Below are 21,004 nucleotides of genomic sequence, written 5' to 3' on the forward strand. Positions count from 1 at the left end.
ACTAAAAATAAACATAGAAATTTTTCATATTGATATTTAAATATTGTAAACTGCTGGAGTTAATTACAGTGAAATGTGCATCACACATAAATTTGCTAATTGACTTGTAATGTAATTTTTATTCCTTTGTAAATCAAAGGAATATCTCAGGAGTATTGAGTAGCTGAGCTAGATATCCACAAATAATACCTTCTTATCGACTGTGTCTCCTTTTATGATAACATTTCACCAAACCAGGAGGCGGTTCTGGTCTAAAGGACTCCTGGATAAAAGCAATCAATGTGAAGAGACCACCACACAGACTACTGTCACTAAAGTGTACAGCACAAACTGTTAGCATCACTAATGTCACACGTGAAAAAGGCAATCCCCTTATTAGAATTTAAAACTATTCAAGTCAGACTGTATGAGAAATAGTTAATGTGCTGGTTAATAGAAGTGAAAGGCCTTTGTTTGGATAGGTGACATCATGCTTCAAACAACTCTTTCCAAGGTAAGTCTACGTACTGCTTGCATCAGTCACTCTCCGGCCGGTATAAATACTTCATCATCAGGCTGTCGACCTTCTTCTTTCTCTTCTTCTCATCCTTTTTATTAAGGGGCTGAGTCTTGCTCTGAGACCCAGCTTCTTCATCCACTTCTGGACTTGAAGCCTTTCGAGCTGGTGCCCTTTTCACACTGCTGGAACTTCGGTAGGAAATAGTGGAGGCATCAGAGCTGGATTCTGATTCTGAAGATGAGGAAGATGAGGAAGAAGACAAAGACTCATCCTTCCTTTTGGATTTTTTCTGAGATTTTTTGGATCTCCTCTTGGAGCTGCTTCTGTGACGATGGCCATCTTCTGAGCTGTCAGAGTCAGAGCTGTGGCTTCTCTTCTTTTTCTTGCTCTTTCCTTTACTACTGTGGCCATGGCGGCTACTGCGGCTACTGGCTGGTCTCATGCAGTCCGCGGCAGATGCAGAGCGTCTGAGGCTGTTGACAGGGTGAGTATCTTTTCTGTCAGCTTCATTATTGTTGAACTTTTCTTCTTCACAGTCAGAGTCTTCCAAAGTCCTGCGCTTGAATTTGATAGGTTTAAAACTCAGGACTTCATTGATGGCTTTCTCCAGGTCAGGGTCAAGGTAGTTGCGATGGCTGACTGTTTTGACATCCAAGTTATCAACTGCGTCATTTTCAAAATTTGATCTGACTTGTGGTGGTGGCATGGAGATGCTGCGTCCAGTTGAAGAGTGTGGACTGTATGCTGACCTCTCAGTGAAGGCCACACTTCTACTATCATCAATATCAACATCAAACTCACTAAGACGGCAGCTGTAAGCCACTGAGTCTGGCCGACTAACACTTCCGGGACTACAACCTCCAAAACGTCTGCTATAGCAAGGGCTACTGGGACCACTGCTATACTGTGAACGGCTCCCTCTACCCTTGTCTAATCTTGAGGTGCTTTGATGGCGTCCAAGTGGGCTTGACAGACCTAAGCTGACGTTAGACTTGGCATCATTCTCTGGGTTTAACCCAAGAAATGTGGAGGCCCGACTTGGTGCAGTAAATGAAATGGTTGATTCTTCGTTAAAGTTGCTCCAGCGGCTGTCCAAGCCTTTTCTAGCCTGGCTGTTGGCTTCTGAATAGGCTTGGGAGATGACTGACTGTCTGTCATTCATGCCATCCAATACCTGAGACTTTCTCCTTGAGCTGGCTAAGTATGCATCATTCTGAAAATCAGAAGCTTTGGGTTTCGGTTTACGAAAGGATAGCGTATCCTCTGACTCAGCATTCTGACTGAAGAGGGCATCTCCTTTGCTACTGAGGTTGGATCGTTTTCTGTAGCTTAGGGAGCTCATCACTGAAACTGGCCTGCTTGTTTCTACCTCTCTACCTTCTTTATTCACCTCTTTCCATTCCTTACCCTCTTTCAATTCCTTTCCTTCCTTTGCTTCTACATTTACAGCACTTCTACAAAGAAAAACAGGAAGAGACAAAAGAAATAAAGACAGTGGGAGAGAAAATGACAAAGACGAGATATTAGGCAAAAGCAAGGGTGAGTGAAAGAAGAGAATGAAATGAATGAATGAAATGTGACAAAAATCATAAAAACTGAAATGAGAGAAGAAATGCAAGTGCTGAAATTTAGCAAAATGAGATGAAAGCAAGGAAAGCAATGTAACACAATACCACTCAGGTTTGGTTCAGGGCTAATTTGTCTACCCATCTATACAGTCCTATAAAAATGTGTGACTTTTAATAATTTTTTTCACGAGCACATAAAAGTGCACTTGTATGCATTTCACTCACATAATGTGGCTGAAACTCACAGAAAAATGAACTTCACCACAGCGTAAATTCTCCCTTAAAACATAGTCCTTTCTCCCCCTTTTCCTTTCTTTTGAGCTGTTTTATAATGAGTTAAAAAACCCAACAGGAACTCTAAAGTATCTGTACCTGTGTACTGGCAGTTAGTCACTGAACTTGAAAGTGTGTGTCCATAGGGTGAAGCTGCTGAGAGAAATTTAAAAACACCAAGTATTTAAAGTTGGGAATGACTCAGCTCAGCTCAGCTGAGGGAGGAAAGTCAAATGTGGTAAGGAGATAAATCTGGCCCAGTCAAAACCGTCAGCTCGCAGACATTAATCTCAGCAAGCGGCTCAGGTAGACTGTGCCAGCTGGCCTATGGGCATATCGATAAATCCACCACCAAGGTCCCCTCCTTTTACTAAAGGGAAAAAAAGCCCTGCTTCACCAAGTGGATGACAATGAAGACAGAACAGTTTGCAAAATACATTTAATAGCAGTCCCTTCTTTTCAGTTAAATTCTCTGTGTTGATGGCTTTATTTCCTCAGGCCACAACATGTTAACCTTTTTAAGCAGATATGCTTAAATATGCTAAGTTCAGGAAAAACAAATGTCTTGGCAGACTGTTTCCCAACTGCTGCTGAAGAGACGGTGAGAGTTGCTACTGTAACCCACCTAAAATTTGCCTCATGAAAATGAACTGCTGTTCCCAAAGAATGCCAGTAGGTGGCACTGTGAGATTGTTTAGTGCTTGTGAACTTGAGTTGATATAGAGAATAGTGCTAAGGCTACGTATGCTGGTCGGAGCTACTCACCAAGTTTTTCTTTAATCCTTGTTCAAGAAAAAGGTTATGTGTGAAGACACAAATTGGATTTTACTCTTCCGCTTGCTGGGAAACACGGACACTTTTTGTTGATGCCGATGTACCTCTGTTTTTGTTCATTTCCGGTGACTGCGCTAGCATAGCAAGCTAATCGTTAGCTAATCATTAGCTTAGTATAATGTAAATTTCATGTGTTCCTTTTAAGTGCTGTATTATGTTTTTATTTCTTCACTTGTGAATGTTTTAAACCAATCGGAAATATTTCTTTGGAAGCTAGTAGGTAAGTTTTATTTATTGTAATGAGATGATAAATATGAGCAGTCTTTGGCTAAATAGTACTGCGACCACGTTTTGCACTTTCCTCGTGCATCAGTAATGTGCTTTCTCTCAATTCATTGGATTGATGTGACTGCTGTTCACAAAATATGAGATTTGAGTTAAATTTGTATGATGTGGAAATTGTTTTAAGGTTCTTTGATTTATTTTTATTATTGATTGCATTAAGTCGTTATATACAAAGAGTGAGAGGCATTTGGTCACTAGTGTTGATTAAGTTGTTACATGATATTCATGTAAAATATGTTCCTGCCCTGTGCAGGTTGGTTTTTTTGTTGGAGTCTAAAGTTGCGAGCCAGGATTCCGGATCCCCAGCTGCGATGCAGGAAAGGTTTCCAGCCTACTTAGAAGTGACAACTGCGTTACTTCTTGACAAATAAGCTTATGAGATCTCAGAACAATACACTACCCGGGTAGTACTACTAACATTAACACTATACACACACCTGAACTGAAAAGAACTCTGAACTCTAAAACTGAATACACAGACTGACAAATATGGACTATTGGAACTGTTGAATGACTGTTTTTGGTTTAGTTTTTGAATAAATGTTGACTGTTCTTTTAGCTGTGTGTCATTCGTTCCTTAGTCGATTCCTAGAGAACATAAGCCCAAGATCCTAACAAAGTATGGTGTGTTACACTACCTTTGTACTGACCTGAAGCTTTTGAGACTGCCGTCATCAGAGAGATTTTTGGTGGAACCTTTGTTCTTGGACAGCCATGACTTCACCCCTTCCACATGATCCTCCACCTCAGAATCTGTGTTTGAATCCCCTTGACTGGTGCAGGCCAGATACAGGAAAACAGGTCAGCGAAAGCAAAGGAGAGAAGAGAGCAAAGAATAGGATAAAGAGAAAAGTCAAATATTGCCATTCAGTGGGAGAATAGGGTGATGGAATATGAATGTGAAATGGCAGTTAGCACAGGTAGTAATGTTCGTGTGTGGTGTTAGTGTGGCAGCGAAGGGTGGCTGTAGCATTTATTCTAGGGGGAAAAAAACACATGCATGTCAAGTCAAGGTTGCAGAGATGTCAACACCTTAAGACTTCACTTATGGTTATCAAACCATGAAATCAATGCCAGAAATTTCACACGTTTTTCAGTGTTTATTGAACCTTCTGGCAGTTGTACAAAAAGGAATAGAAATTGTGTATATGAATTTTAATTTCTACTGTATTTGTTACATTTGGTATTTTTGGGGAGGCGCGGGGGGGGGGGGATCACACTGATGATGCACAAATCACAAAAACTGTGTCTGAAATAGGATCCACCAGGCGTTAAGGGGTTAAATGAGCGCTACCAATGCTGGCAAACATTAAACTTCTCTACTTCAGTGACAAAGAAACAACATGAAAGAGCTATAATGCAAGGCACAACAGCTTTGATATATACAGTTCAACAGGGAGGGAGGGATAGCTCAGTAGATAGCGTGGTCGCCCCATGATCGGAAGGGGCTCGAGTCCACTGAATGGCTTACCCTGAGGTACCCTTGAGCAAGGTACCATCCCTACACACTGCTCCCTGGGGGCCTGATTAGTGGCTGCCCATTGCTTCACTGAGTGAATGGGTCAAATGCAGAGAGTAATTTCCCCATGGGGATAAATAAAGTATACATTATTATTATTATTATCATCATCATTCAAAGGAACTGGAGATCCGGTTATTTTAGCAATTTAGCATTTTGTGGGTTTTTTTGTTCTTTTTAAATTGTATAAGAAGTAAACATCTCCATCACACAGTTGTTTTGTGGGTTTTCAAGTTTTGCGCATACTAGAGAGATATGGACAAAATTATTATTATTTTACTGTGTCTCCCAACACAGTTTAAAGAGCATGGAGGAAATTGCAGAAGACAGGCAGGTCTTTAACCCATCAGCAGGACCGGTATAAATGGTAAATGGACCGGTTATATAAACATATTTCTACTCTGGGCACTCAAAGCGTTTTATACAGTATGCCTCACTCACATCCATCTATTCACACCTATGTACACAAGCACTATGCTTTCTATCTAACATTCACACGTTCATATTTCAGTGGATGCATCTGAGAGCAATTTGGAGTTAGTATCCTGCCTAAAGGTGTTTGGCATGGATGTGCACTGCCAGAGACCTACAAAATGATGTCTAGTATAAATGTCTCTGACCAAACTAGACTTGGTGAGAGTGGCCCTGCAACACTGATAAAGTGCCATCAAAGGTTGTGTGGTGCTATGAAATAAAGTTGCTACAGCCTAATTGTCCTATAGAGACATCAGAGTGTGGCTCAACATCTCTGCATCTGTTTCAGAAAACTTACCATCATGTGGAGCACAGAAAGGCCTAGAACCACTGAAAATTAAAATCATTTGCAATCAGAAACTAAAACTGAAGATTTCAAAAGGGATTTTTAACAGTATGCTTTGCCCTATGAGATCCGGCTCTTATGGAATACAATACCTTAAATAGTAATACTGGAGCTGCATTGCATTGAGTCCCAGCCCCAGCAAAGATGATGCAGAAGGGATTGGTGGAAGGACAGAGCGACAGACTATTAAGCTATAAAAAGCTTTGCAGCACACGTCTCGGCTATTAAATAATCTTTGGGATTTGCTTCTACCCACTGTATGTCCTCATCTTTTCCTCTGTGGACTTGCCACAAAAGACCATTCGTTTTCTTTGTTTTTATCTTTCATCTCTCCACATCTCGTGCTGTGGAGACATAAATTGTCCTTGACATTCTTTCGCCACTGGTTGTACATCTCTGTTATATTCATCATTAGCGTGTATAGATTCTCTGTGTGTCCCTGAGTCTTACAGAATCTATTATTTTTGCCTGCCTTATGTGAAAAGGCTGGGCAAGTGAAATCTATGTTGGATAGAGTCATAGGGCGAGAGGCGGAGCTACACCCTGGATTTATCTTTATATACGTGTGTGTGTGTGTGTGTGTGTGTGTGTGTGTGTGTGTGTAGGCACATGGCATGAACGAGCAGGGTCCAGAAAGGAGGGGCAGAACCAAAAACGAGATACTGGTAGACAGAGCACTCGCTCAAGACTATAACACCAGACTAATCAACCAGGGCGATGTCTGGATTGACTACAACAATGACTCAATGCCTAATACATGGATTCTGGAATGTGTACAACTATACAAGATCAACAGGATCCCGAGTGCCTTAATCGGGAATTCAGAACAAGCTTACAGGCCCGCTTCAAGCCAATTGCAGTGCGGGATTGACCAAGGAAATTCTCTGTCCCTGGTGCTGTTCTGCATTGGCCTGAACCCACTCAGCTAGATTAACAAGACTAGCTAAACGTTAGTCATCTGCTCTACATGGAGGAAAAAAAGGCTATCCAAATCTACCTGGGCCTGTGTACAAAATCCCTTGATTGACTACATATACAGAGTTTAACTACTGATTTTACTAATACACCACCTTCATTTTTCATTAATTTTTAATCCCACTCTAGATATATTCGCAGTTAACCACATCACACAGCGTTTCAAACATTTAAATTTAGCTCTGATTTAAAAAAAAAAAAAAGTTTTAATAATTTAAAATGCTTTTCAAACCAATGTATTGCCTTGTGTTTCTGACCTGATGCAAAGCTGTCGCGGCCCTCGCAGGACAGCTGTTGCAAACATGAATTGAAAGAATTTGATGCAACTAATAGTAAACACTTTAGTAGTAAGAAAATTCTAAGCCAGAGATGTAGTGTTGAGGAAGGGTAAAGTAAGGGGTTGTCAGAGCGGTGTGTTTGTCTGGTTAAAGACTACATTTTCTCCTTTATTTCTTCCTCACTTCATTTTTATTTTGTTTTATTCTCATGTATTTATTTATTGAGGGGGTGGGAGAAGTACTTCTGTAAAAACCACTGCACACCACTGGGGCAGTGTGTGTAGTTTGGGAGCAGTAGTGTGCAATTCTAAATTAAATCAAATATATAATATAAATATATAATAATAACAATATATATATATATATATATATATATATATATAAATATATAATAATAACAATATATATATATATATATATATATATATATATATATATATATATATATATATATATATATATCATAAATCAAATCAAATATATATCTTAGTGACTGTTGGTACCTAATTTAACAACTCATGGTGTAGGACAAGATGTGCAGGTCTTTGCAAATGACTATTTAAACGAAGTATGTGAACCATATGAAGAATAAACTGTATCTGATATTATATAAAATGATAAGTCAGGCATGAAAGCCAGAAGTCTACACTTCCCTGCTTTGATTAGTAATCTGACAAGGTAGTGGAATAGCTGAGAACCAGAGGTTAACTGTTCGAGTGTTGAGCAAGACGGCTTTTTGAAAGACATTTGAGGGTTCTGCATTATTAAGCAAGTGCAATTTAAAGATTGATGAGAAACACACGATCCCTTTCTCCTGTCAGGAGGGCAGTCACTGCTGAGTCACAGTCACATCCAGCCCTAGAGCAGGGCAATAAAATATTAAGAGGGCCCAGGGAGCGAGAGGCTAGGCATCACCAAGTGATATTTAAACGCAACACAGAGGAACTGACACTTTCCAGGTAAACCAGAACATAAACACAGTGTGAGAGACCACAAGAACTGTGAGAACGATCTCCTCAAGAGGGATGACCAAAGAGATCCCGACACTTGTGGTTAACCAAAAAGTAAGTTTATAAACTGACTGAAACAGAACTAAAATAAGCTTTTTGTAAAGTCTGTCGGGTTTTCACATATTTCAGTGTTGAACAGCTTCCAGGCTTAAAGAGGGTATATACAGTAGAATAAATGATGTATTGTGTTGATGCTATCACCTAGAAGCAGAAATGTGAGTCATAAAAATCAGCATCTCTTTAAGTCAGCAGGTACCTGGGATCATGGGTAATCAGATACCACTTCACAAAGTCAAGAAAGCCATCATTATTGACTGTGCTTTTAGGATTCTGTGCTATCTAATCCTACCAAAAGACTGTTCCAGTGTCTGGGACACTGGATGTACATTAACATACAAGCTGGTCAAGTATATAACTTTGTTGTTATAAGTTGTGGCCAACCTGGCTAAAAATCCATCTTCTAGCATAAAATTCCAATCAATAATCTGCACACTATGTTTTTCTCTTCAACTCAGCTCACAAATCTCTGCCTCCTGTTTTTATTCTAAGAATGCTCACTTTAAGTGGTGATGTGGAGCACAACAAGGCTGGCAGACTAAGCCACTGCAGACTTAACGATAATCAAATGTGCAAAAAATAGAAAACTTTCATGCTGAGGGTTCATAATGTATTGTAAGTGTTATTCATGCATCTTCATGGCATGCAATAAAATGTGAAATAAACATGGTTAATAAGGGAATCTCTGAGCACTGTTGATGATGCATTTATCTCTCCTTACATGACGCTTTCATTCCTGTTTGTAAAAACTGCAGAAAATCAGTGCATTTGGAATGGAGCAATTACTCTAAACTACCAACACCTAAAATTTGTCTATTCATACATTCATTCAAAATCCATGTTCTATATTATTTCAATCTGTAATATCACCTCTTCTAGTCTTTTCAAAACTGAAAAACTAACTAGATGTAAACCAAATCCATCTAAATGTTCAAAGACTAGAATGCATCATTTCCAGTGGTGAAAATAAAATAAATAAATATGTGTATGTGTGTGTGCATAAGGAGAACAGGTTCCTCACATTCTGTTCTTTCGTTTCTGATACTTTGTTACCATGTCTTGCAAACTGGCCGTGGTGATGATGATGGTGATGATGGGGGGGGGGGGGGGGGGGGGGGGCAGGAGAAATAAAAAAAAAAAACAACAACAACAAAGAAACAAATAGAAAAAAATTGAATAAAAATTATGACAAAAATGAAACGTGAATGATATTCAAATTATTTCAGGAATTAATTATTTTCTTCTTTTTTTGGGTTGTATGGAAGCCCCAAATGCAATTTCATTGTTCTTGACAATGACAATAAATAAATAAATACTAAATACTAAATACTAATGTGACGACCCCTTTTTTTTTTCTCTTCAGCGAACTCTCTGAACCTTTTTAAGGGACAAAGAGCAGACTACTTCAATCTGACCTTGCAGAATGAATAGAAATCTTTTTTCTTTCATTCTTTGAAATAGTTCATTATTCAAAGATCACTTTAGTGTATCTAACCCTGTCCCTTACTGTTTTATACGCTCTGCCCATTAACTTTGACTTTAATTCCCAGCGGTTTAAACTTTCTTTACAATGTCTTTACAACGTGGATGTAAGAGTTTCCCCTGCAAACAAATTATTGCACCTCCATAATATAGCATGTATATTTCGGTTCAATAGCATGATATGCATTTCAGCTTTTGGGTCACAGTTAGAGAAATCTTTGGTGCAGCACAGAAGAAAAGAAATGCATCGTCTATAAAGACAAGCATATCATATTCATGCTAAATTTATATGAATGAAAATCTGCAGTGTGATTTGAGATCAAATCTCACTCTGTCAAAAAAGGATACAGCTATTGTATACTGTTTAACAATTTTCATTGGAGCTGTAGGTGGAGCTGATGTTCAATGGTCAATGAGAGCTCAACATGACAGCTGTCCTGGCTGACAGACAATGATTGGTTTGTTGACATCATTTTAAACGTGAAATTTTTCTTCTTGGATACCTTGTCAAACTATAACCAACTTGATGAAAACCGTCTTTCAGTTAGATATAAAAAAAGGCAGGCACCAGTGAAAACAGTTAGATTGTCACATTAAAATATTGCTAATGTTCTCCAGATTTAATCTTGAGAACTCGTTTTGTGACCACTACAGAAAAGAGTGATTTTAAACCTCAGCTTCAGTTACACATATAAGTGGCCCCATACCTGTTAATAAGGTCTTCGTTGTCATCACTCTCCATCTCATCCTCAATGGCTGCCTGGAGGTCACCAATCCTTTTGAAAGCCAACTTAAGGTCTGCCTGCAGGCTCTGATTTGCAGCCTCCAAGCTCTCAATGTCCATTTCCTGTTAATGAAGCAAGAGATAAAATGAACCTTTCAGCTAGTCTGGACCAAAGGCTGATGAGTTCAGTGTTGCTGATATATTGCTTGTGGATGCTGTGCAGGGTGTCCTAACATGTTAGTAGCATGTGACTGCACTGCTTAGTTTACTGATATCATTCTCATTGCTGTCTTACCAGCTCATGCTTCTTGCGGCTGGCCTCTGCTTCTTTTTTGGCCAGCTCAGCCATTTCTTCTTTGATGTCACGGATCTGTCTCTGGAGACGTTTGTTTTGTTCCTTCTCTCGAATCTCACTGCTGCTGCGCTGATCTCGTTCCTCCGTCAGCTTCTCCAAGTTCTCCTTAAGCCGAGCTAAATGGCTCTGTCAGCAACAAAGGGAGGTGGTTAGAGACAGAGACTGAAACTATAAATATATAGATATGGCATGTAAAATGTGAAAAATGTGTGTATAGTAATGGTGGTGAAAGTAACATTTAAGAGAAACTGTACCAATCAGGTATCTCACTGATGTGCAAACCCCCCCCCCCCCCCAAAAAAAAAACCCCAAACATCTTATCCACGGAGGCCCAACCTCTTGAATTCAAGTACCTGCTGCTCATATCTCGGTTCCTGATACAACAGGATGCCTTCAGGGGTCCTGTGAAGTTTCTGTTTTTATAGGGCAATGTTGTTTTATGGAATGAGGTGGACCTACACATTAATTGTGTGGTTGAAAATCTGTATTAAAGTATATAGCAAAACACTGCTGGCCAAATTTGTAGCCAAGGCGATGTTCTGACTGACCAGCATCCCTAGACGCAGCTGATGGTATGATTAGGTTTAGTGTCACTACTGATAGTTCGACACAGTGTTAGCTGGAAATTTAATTCCACCAGGATGGTACATGTCCATTTCCAAAAGGTTTACACAACTTTGTAATTAATCATTTTTTTTGTCCACCCTTGTCTATTCTCACCCCCAAGTGGTCACAGCAGATCACTGCCTCTCCCTAAACCTGGTTCTGCTGGAGATTTCTTCCTGTTAAAAGAGTGTTTTTCCTTCCCACTGTTGCCAAGTGCTTTCTCATAGGGACTTGTCTGATTGTTGGAGTTTTGTATTACTGTAAAGTCCCAGCACAGTCTCAAGAGCAAAGAGGAGATTCCAGGAGACGGGCATACTCTTGGAGAATTGGACAGGTCTGTAGATGGTTGTTAAACCATCATCAATAAAGGTATCTGCTCCTTTGTGCAGGAAGGAACAGGATGAGGACTGCTAGAGCCCTGCAAAATGACCTTGAACAGGCCCCTGGTATGAATGCCTCTGACCAAACAGCGAAACAAAGAATCTGTGGGTGAACCAAACAAGAGGGTAGTATCAGGGTCCAACATCCTCTATTGGGCCCTGTTCAATGTGTATGATTAGTATGTGCCCCCTCTTGAGCTATTTGCATACATGCAGATTGAGACAAAAGCTGACCAAATGACTGACTGCTGGAAACCAGGCAGCTGACTGACAGGCTGACCGTTGCGGGATCAGCATATGCTGATGCTTTTAGGTAGTGAAGGGCTGTCAAGTAGCTCTTGTCCTCAGACATGCCTTGCCTAGTAGCATGGACCAGGGAACTTAAACACATGGGGTCGCTATAGCAAAAATACACTGATTCTTCCACTTATCAAATTCGGGGTTGATGAGTGGGGGAGTTCATTGCAAGTAGCAGGTTATACCCTTAACAGGTTACTAATCTGTTGCAAGATTAACACAGAGAAACAGACAAACATTCACACCTACAGTCAATTTAGAATCATCAATTAAGCTAACCACTAACTGCATGGACTGTCGGAGGAAGCTGGCATACTCAAATCAAACCCATGTAGACAAGCAGAGAACATGCAAACTCCACACAGAACGGTGCTGTTTATTAGTCGATTCAAACTCATGATCTTCTTGATGTGAAGCAACAATGCTATATAAGCACCATCATGCTGCTCATTACATTTTTATATACAAGTATTATCACAGATTATATGATTTAGCAACACTGATGGATATGTTTTTGAAGTGCAATACGTTTATAAGGTGACCTTTTTCTGTTTCTACAGTTTCTTTCTGACGTTATTAGGATCTTTCATGCTCCCACCAGCCTCTCAAAAATGTCTACCAATGCCAGCAGCACCCAACCTGTGTTTAGCTCTTACCTCTAGGCGTTTGACTTGGGTCTTCTCAAACTCCAGCTTGGTCTCAAGCTCACGACATTTGGCTTCCTGCCGGCTGACAAGGGATTTCTCCACCATGGACTGCTCCTGGAACTCGATCTGGCTCTGGAGGGCTTGCATCTAAGACACAAATGTAGATATGCTGATGTTACTATTTAGTGCGACACACTGTCTAACGCTGAGCTTTCCTAATCAAGTTCAATTCATTCCAAAAGTTTAACAGCTATTTTCATTTAGAATTTTGTTGGCACACCTAGCACTGGGTATTTACACATCCTCAACACTGCCTTTACCATCCTGGTAAAACTGCACCTCAAGCATCTATTTTTTTTAAGTCCTAAAATGTTTCCCATTTAAAACAGAATCTACCTAAAATTAAAATTACTGATCTTCAAGAAGAAACTGCAAGTGAAAGCACTTAATAATAAACGATTAACTTAACAGAAAATGTACAGAAGATGCCTTCTTGTTCATCTTGTCAGTTTGTTCTTTTTTTTCCTTTTTACAAAACCCAAAAGCATCTTGAGGATGCTTGGTACTTGGAACCGAGAATGTCTCAGTGTGTCAATAAGTCACCAAGTGTTCATTTTATAATAGCTGTTCCAAACTCCTTAAATATGATCTCTGATGAATGCTTTCTATGATACAGTAAACACAAACACACTAACACCAACACTGAAATCACCTGATTTAGCTTCAATGAAAAACAGCCATTGTGCCATTTTCACTTTTCTCCCTCTTTACACATGAACCAAACAATGTGTACAAGTTCACGTATTTCCCTCTCCTTTTATTTGGGTTCAACTAATGTGTTTGATGAAGAATAAAAGATCATGCAGCTGCAGTCATTACAAGGATGACAGTAGCGCTTGCCTGAGTATGGAAACCAAGCTGGCCATCTGTGTCCCATATTGTCAGTGTCAATGTTGCGTGAATGACACATGCATCTTCTTATAATGATCACAGTGTATGCATATATCTCTGCTCCTTAACTAGTTTGGATGAAACGTGCTATATAAACTGCTTAGGCTACAAGGAATATCAACATTTATATAACTTTTGAGAATTGTTTTTATAACACTTAACTGCTTGCAATTATATATATATGAGCTGTTGTAGACGATCTAAAAATGAACACCATTACGCTCTAGTGCGACTGTGAATTGTCCTCTTATATATTCTACATGTTATGTTTGGTGTAATGTCAAAATAAATGGCAATGCTATGTGTTACATGTATGTTGTTACGTTACATGTATGTTTCTAAATACATTTTGTTAAACTATTTTTAGTGCAGTGCAACTTTGTGTTCTCATTTATATATGTGAAAAAGTCTAATTATTATTGATTAGTAACTGATTACTTTGTCAAAGAATATGTAGCTTGCAAAAACTAACAATAAACACATTTATGTACTATTTGTTTGGTGTTTATCAACACCTGTTTTTGCCATAAAAAAAAAATAACATGATAAATGAACATGCACCTCTGTATTTCTATACACGAACAAAGCAAATAAATTCTGTAGGCCTGGCAAAAACTTCCTGTAGGGTCGTAGGTCGTATTTTTGCTAGTTATGTTGAGGATTGTGTTTGTCAAAAGCAAAGGAAACAGGCTGAGGAGAGGTACACATTAATCATATTCTGTAAATGAGATTTTTCACTGAACTGCAGTAGCAGAAACTCTAGAAACTTTCAGTGTGAGGAAAGCAGAGGGTCTACAGCAGCGGTCCCCAACCCCCGGGCCTCGGACCGGTCCCGGTCCGTGAGTCGTTTGGTACCGGGCCGCGAGAGTTGAGGCTCAGGTGTGAAATGTATAGTTTTCAGGGTTTTTATCGGTTTTCAGCGTTATTTTGTTATCGTTTTTATCGTTAATTCGGTTTTCCTGGGTCTTTTCACGTGTGTTATGAATAAATCTTCTTTTTTTGGGTACCAGTACTAGTTTTATTTTGTTGTATTTATCCACGACACCTTAAAGGCCGGTCCGTGACAATATTGTCGGGCATAAACCGGTCCGTGGCGCAAAAAAGGTTGGAGACCGCTGGTCTACAGTATGAAACTATAGATAGTCACAGGACCATATAGTGCTCACAGTTTCTATTCTGAGCTCTTAGGCAGCAGTAAATGGTCTAATTACTGCTGAATGTCAGGAAAATTGGTGGCAACCGCAACGTGGCAGGAACATGGCTTCATTTAGAAAGAGAATGCTCTCATGGCTGCATCAAAGCATACAACAGGGGTCGGCAACCCTGGGCACGCGTGCTGTAAACTGATGGCACGGCCATAGCTGGACTGGCATCCACACTGACATTCGGCATACCGGGCATTTGCCCGATGGTGATTTTTCGTCTTTATGGGCCAATGTTTTTTTTTTTGGCGGGGTTTTTTTTTTTTTTTTTTGGAACGGCATGGACAATGGGAAGTGGTGGGCTGGCCAGATGCTGGCCGATGTGTAAAAATAACTCTGTTGTTTGGTAGTGGCTATGGCGGAGCTTCCACAGAGGCCAGCAGGTGGATGAGGGAAGGGGAGGCAGGAGGAGGAGAGACCTGAGTGTCAGGTGAACTGAACTTCAGGTAAGAAGTTATGACCTGCAGTCTATCTGGGTCAGATATAAACCAAGTTTAGGTGGAGTTTATTTTTGTTGTGCTGACTTTTTACAGTCAGTTACAATAACTCGTATGCGTACTAGCTAGCATGACGGAGTTTCTATACAGCTGGGTCGGTGCTATGATGTTACTGATAGTGAACTTTATTTTATTCATAAGGTTAGTTAGTAGAGTTGCCAACCGTCCAGTAAAAAGACGGAATCCTCCCGCATTCAGAGAAATTATTATGCGTTTGGTGTTGAGCTGAGAGGGAACACAGTTTGTCCCGGACTTCAGCTAGAATGAAAAAGACACAAAGCTGGAGTTATTCTTTGTCTTTGCTGCACAGCTGCCTCTTCTCCTTTCATTCTCTCCCCTCCCTCTCCTGTTGCTACTTCAATCATGAAACTGATCAATGATCAGCTGATCGGCTTTTCTCTCTTGTTTGTTTATCGCTCACTTTGCGCCAGAAAGAGGAAACCGGCAGATGTCGAGCTAAACAACAGCAGCACGTTTAAGCTTGATCAGCTGTTGTTAGAATTTCTTTAATATTAATTTCTAGTATCAGCTGATGTTTGCTGGAGCCACAGCTGTAAATAGTGCTGGTCATGATATTGGTTTGTATATGTGGTGAGAGTGAAACATGAAGATGAAACCAGGAGATGTCCTTACTGGATCATCAGAGCTGAACAGGTGAAGGAGAAACAGGTTTACCTTTTAGGTGACATGAATGAGTTGAAGGGAAGTTATGAACTGTTTCTGAGAGACAAATAACACCAGGATCCTTTTCTAAGTAGCTGACAGCTGGTAACTGTGCAGGGGCAGGTCTAGCAAAGTTTTGCCAGGGGCCAGGTGGGGCATTAACAAGGAGAGGGGGGCACAAAGAAATACTTTCTTATTTTCATTTAAAATGTCTGGCTGTTATTAAATAATTATCTGAAGCTTACAACCAAAGTTTTTATCTGACGTAAAATGTATAGAAATCATACATATATACCAACAAGACTGTGCATCACTGTCACAACAGCGTTTGTTTTCATTCAAAGGCTTTATGGCTTTAATACCTGGTGGGCCGATCTCTAGTCAAAATGCCCGGGACGATTTTTTGTCCCAGTCCAGCCCTGTGCACGACACGCAGTTAATTAATTTGAGCAGATGTATTAAAAAATAAATGGCCACACCAGCGGTGCACATCGCAAATTAGCTTGCATAGATACATTAGTCGTGCCTCTTCTTAATGACGGTATCTTAGCTAACAACCCCAACTACCAGATTCTACTTGTAATTGGCTAAAAAAAACATAACCGGTGAGAGGGACGTTGCTAGCTGGCAGTTTTTTCGAGCGATGTTGAAATTTCCACATTCCAACACTTCAAATTAGGGCTGCTCGATTATGGCAAAAATGATAATCACGATTATTTTCACTGAAATTGAGATCTCGATTATTTGACGATATTTATTTAACCCTTTAAGACCTACCATAGAACCAAGTCCGCCAGAGCTTATATTATATTTTTACATGTTGTAGTGCCATTTGTGGGAGCATTTCAAGTTGCTATACAACTATTATAGCCCATATTTTAATAATATGTATGCATTAAGTCCATAGTAACTACATTAATTGCAAAAAAGTGCAATAAACTACAAAAAAAATTTGAAAATCATTTTTGTTTTTTTTGCATATATTTCTACTTGGAGAAATTTAAGAGGCTTATCCTTCAAAACTTTAAATACAAAAAAGTTGCAAAAAATAGTTTACAACAACAGGAAATTTATTTTGAGTGTCTTCATAGTTTTATTTTGGAGATACATCAATTTTTATATACTGCAGGAAAAACGAAAAAACAATCCTATGATGCAAATTTGCAAAGAAAACAGAAGGTGCATCAAAATAAACTATTTCCAGCTGTGCAATTCGAGTTCTAAGCATCCCAGAAACTATTCAGAAAGGTCAAACATGACCAGTATAGGCTTTTAAGGCCTACAAGTAAAAAAAACTACAATTTCCGCGAAAATGACGTCACTTCCGGTTTCGGGCAGGAAATGGCGGACATGTGACAGTTCGCGCTGACGTCTGTTTAACTGTGGGAAGTGTTACGAACAGCTGATTGGATCGGCAAAGCCTGTTTCTGGAATATTATGTTTTTGTTCCTGCAAGCGCTTTTTATGCAGTTTTTGCAAAGCTTTATGTGGAAGGAAACCGTGACCGAGGACAAGCTGATGGCATCAGATGTAAGTACAACTCCTCCGGTTTCATATGCAAAACAAATTATTGCGCTAGCTTACACGGTTCAGGTTCTACAGGGATTTAAAAATAGTTACACAAAACGGAGCGTGCTGCTCTGACCGGATCTAAAGGGTTAACAATGACTTTAAAAAATAATATAAAATAGTGTGCAACACCACTGAAGTTTTTTTTCTTTTTAAACTCTTTTCAACCAACAGCAGTCACTCTCCTCTCCAAATAACTTCTGCTTAGCTTTCCGAGCTTCCCTCGGGTCCTCTTAATCAGCGGTCTCCAACCTTTTTTGCGCCACAGACGGTTTATGCCCGAAAATATTTTCACGGACCGGCCTTTAAGGTGTCGCGGATAAATGAGGGAGGGGCCAATAATCGGCTCAGTCATTTTTAATGATCGTTGAAAGCCCAGATCGTAATCGTGATTAAAATTCGATTAATTGAGCAGCCCTACTTCAAATGCTTCAGGAGCTGTCCGCTCAGCGCAGCATCAGCACCACGGAAATCCGTAGACTCGAGACAGAATTCACAATGCAGGTGTTTGGACCAATGGTTTTTTTCTGATCAAACCAGAAAGCTTTAATGAGCAGCTGGATTTGTCTCACATCAACTGGCTGGACACAGAGGACATCGAAATGCAGCTGATTGAACTGAAAAGCTAGACTCTGTAGGGGTCAAAGTTTGCAGAACTACGAACTCAGCTGGAATCCACAGCTGTACGTGTTCATGGAGCTGCATTTTCACCTGCTGGACATCACTACCTGACTAGTTTAACTGTCCTCAGAACATTGCAGAGGCATTATTGACAGTATTTGGCTCTAATATCTGTGTGAGCAGATTTTCTCTCACACGAAGAGAGTCCTCAGGTAGCCGTCTGAATGCTGGGCACTCGGAGACCTGTGTCTCTGAGTGGGAGACCAGAGATCACATTAACATGTGTATCCCTGTATTAACAAACATGCCATATTGGCACAGTTTATTTTTCTTATCATTGTTGTGAGGATACTATAAATAGAATTTGCATTTTCTGTTGTACAGTTCATTTGCTGTTATGGAGTTCTTGTTATGGATAAGAAGTCTCTTTTTTTTTTTGTTTCAAAATAGCTGATAACTATTCGCTGATAGCTGCCAACATCTGCGAACAAATATATTTCTATAAAGTTGTTCTATATAGTGTGTAACTGTTAGTATAGAGCGTTATTAAATTTAGTGCTAATGCAATTATATGGCACATTGACTTCTGAGGAAATTTTAGATGGCACTCATCATCAGAAAGGTTGCTGACCCCTGGCATACAATATGATACAGAAAAATTATTGGGTGTCAAGATTTTCCTAGTTTTACACTGGTTGTACTACCAAACATAAAAGGTAAACCAACCCACTGTTTGAATTAAGCTATCCATATTTAAGTGAGCGCTGCAAAACTTGACTAACCATAAAGACCTAATGGAGTCCTCTGGAAGATGAAATATCCCCAAAACAGATCCACCTAAATTGTTCACATTTGACTTTTAAAGAGTCTCTAATTCAAAATTTTTATTTTTTTATTTTTATGTTTTGATGATGAAAGGACTGAATTTCTGTTCACTTACTCTATCCTCCTGTTTTGTTTTGTTTTTTTTAATTATGCTACTCCTTTCCCATCTTTTCACACGTTTGGAGAACTTGAGTGCTCAAATAGAGCAAAAACATACTGCTTGCATCTCTACCATTTATTATTATTATTATTATTATTATTATTATTATTATTATTATTATTCCCATTTTCTGTTCTTAGACAAAGTAAAGCCTGGCTGACCATGCCACTTCTCCATTTTTATGCCAAGAACAAAAGTCATCATCTACCTTCTCTTGAATTTCCTGCTTCTCCTTTAGGGCGTCCTCAAGCTGGGCTTGAAGGTCACTGATCTGAGCCAGGTTCTGAGCTGACTGAAACCCCCAAAAATGGAAAACAAGGCATGAAGCAACATTTTATTGGATTTAATGATCATTTGAAATGGATCACAAACTTTTTATTGCCAGTGTACATTAAACAAGAAAGAAATCATACCTGGGCCACAGCAGCCTTGTGTTTCTTCATCAGCTCATTGAAGTCCTCTTGGTCCTCCTCCATTCTTGACTGCAGGTCATTCTTCTCTCTCTGCAGACGACTCAGCTGCTCCTCCAGCTGAAAAAAAAAAAGATATGCCAAAGATCTACAGAGCAAGAAGGCAACTGCTTCCCCAGAAATAAAAAATTTAACTGTCTTCACAAGATTTAGATGAGGTAGGAGATCCTATACAATTCTCTGTCCTATTCAATGCCATGAAAAATATCTGCACACTTCTTGATTTTTTTTTTTAGTTAGTTGTATATTTCTTGCACGTAAATGTTTCAGATCATTAAAGTAAATTTACACACAACAGCAGGTAGGATTGAAAACTTTATATCCTTAATAAATTAAATCATTATCTAACATTTTCATTGTGCATTTACTCAGATTAACTTTTTCTAATATTAAAATTTGCAAAAAGAAAGAAAGAAATCGGGGAGGGCATAAATACCTTTTCACAATATTGCATGTCCAATTACTCAAAGTAACATCTATTAATCTATTATTATCAGTTACTATGTTGTAAAACAACACTACCAAAAGAGAAATTTAAGATGTTGCAGAATATATTTCAAAGTAAAATGAATGAAAATATAAAAGAATGTTGGAAAGCGAGTGGAGATAAAATGGCTCACAATACTGATTACACATTAACATTACTCACTGTGCAGTATTTCTGCATTATGATGAATCCCATTAACGGGCATCTGGAACTGGATAAGTAACAAGAGTGGTTTCTAAAATTCAGAGCTTTTTAAGATCTTTTTAAATGAGCAAGTAAACTTTCTTATGCATCTTTCGCACCAGATGTACCATCTTTAACATAAAATGTGTGTAGACACCCTAAATCTACAGGAGAGACCAGTGACCCTTTGCAGAAAGCTCATTTCTGCAGTTTATATCCACAATCTAATTCTTTAGTCATTAGCCAGAGTTCATGACCATAAGTGAGGTTGTCAGCATCAAAGTAGCAGAGGCCCAGTTCATCGGTCAATCTCCTGCTCCTTTCTCCTGTCATTCATAAAGAAGACTCCAAGATACTTAAACTCCTCCACTTGGGGCAGTCACTTCTCCCTGATCCAGAGACACTGCTCACAATACACCATCACAATAACTTTCTGGTGTGCAAAGTCTGTCCGACATCATCCCTCGTCACCTCATCCAACTCATCACTGGGCGGTGATCAGGTCCTCTCTTCACCCAAGTGTCCAGAACATATGACAGAGTGGACGATAAGATTACAAATCTTATCGTCACAATCATACAAAATTGACCTGCACCGAGAACACATGTCCTGATGCCACATGATCTTATGGACATCCTTCAAAGACGGTGTTCATTACAGACAAACTGTTATGTGCACAGGTCTAATAACACCATCTTACAGGCTTTTCCTCACACTGTCCTTCAGGTCTCGCTGTGATTGCTCACATGAGCACTGGGGTCTCCCAG

At 39.4% G+C, this 21,004-nt stretch overlaps 1 protein-coding gene across 11 annotated transcripts in view; it reads right to left on the reverse strand.

Annotated features, from left to right (window-relative positions):
* The window catches only part of myo18ab (myosin XVIIIA b), a 124,286-nt gene that overhangs the window by 4,953 nt on the left and 98,329 nt on the right, over positions 1-21,004 (reverse strand). For 7 of the 11 annotated variants that reach the window (XM_076892120.1, XM_076892119.1, XM_076892116.1 and 4 more), the window contains 8 exons: positions 19,511-19,627; positions 19,306-19,389; positions 12,619-12,756; positions 10,620-10,805; positions 10,308-10,447; positions 9,140-9,184; positions 4,110-4,232; positions 508-1,953 (listed from right to left, as the gene is read on the reverse strand). In XM_076892120.1, the coding sequence (XP_076748235.1) occupies positions 516-1,953; positions 4,110-4,232; positions 9,140-9,184; positions 10,308-10,447; positions 10,620-10,805; positions 12,619-12,756; positions 19,306-19,389; positions 19,511-19,627 (2,271 nt within the window). In that variant the 3' untranslated portion in view covers positions 508-515. The remainder of the gene's footprint in view (positions 1-507; positions 1,954-4,109; positions 4,233-9,139; positions 9,185-10,307; positions 10,448-10,619; positions 10,806-12,618; positions 12,757-19,305; positions 19,390-19,510; positions 19,628-21,004) is intronic. The other 4 variants (XM_076892125.1, XM_076892122.1, XM_076892121.1 and 1 more) reach the window with 3 other exon arrangements.

Source organism: Maylandia zebra, linkage group LG14, assembly GCF_041146795.1.
Source record: "Maylandia zebra isolate NMK-2024a linkage group LG14, Mzebra_GT3a, whole genome shotgun sequence".
Lineage (NCBI taxonomy): Eukaryota > Metazoa > Chordata > Actinopteri > Cichliformes > Cichlidae > Maylandia > Maylandia zebra.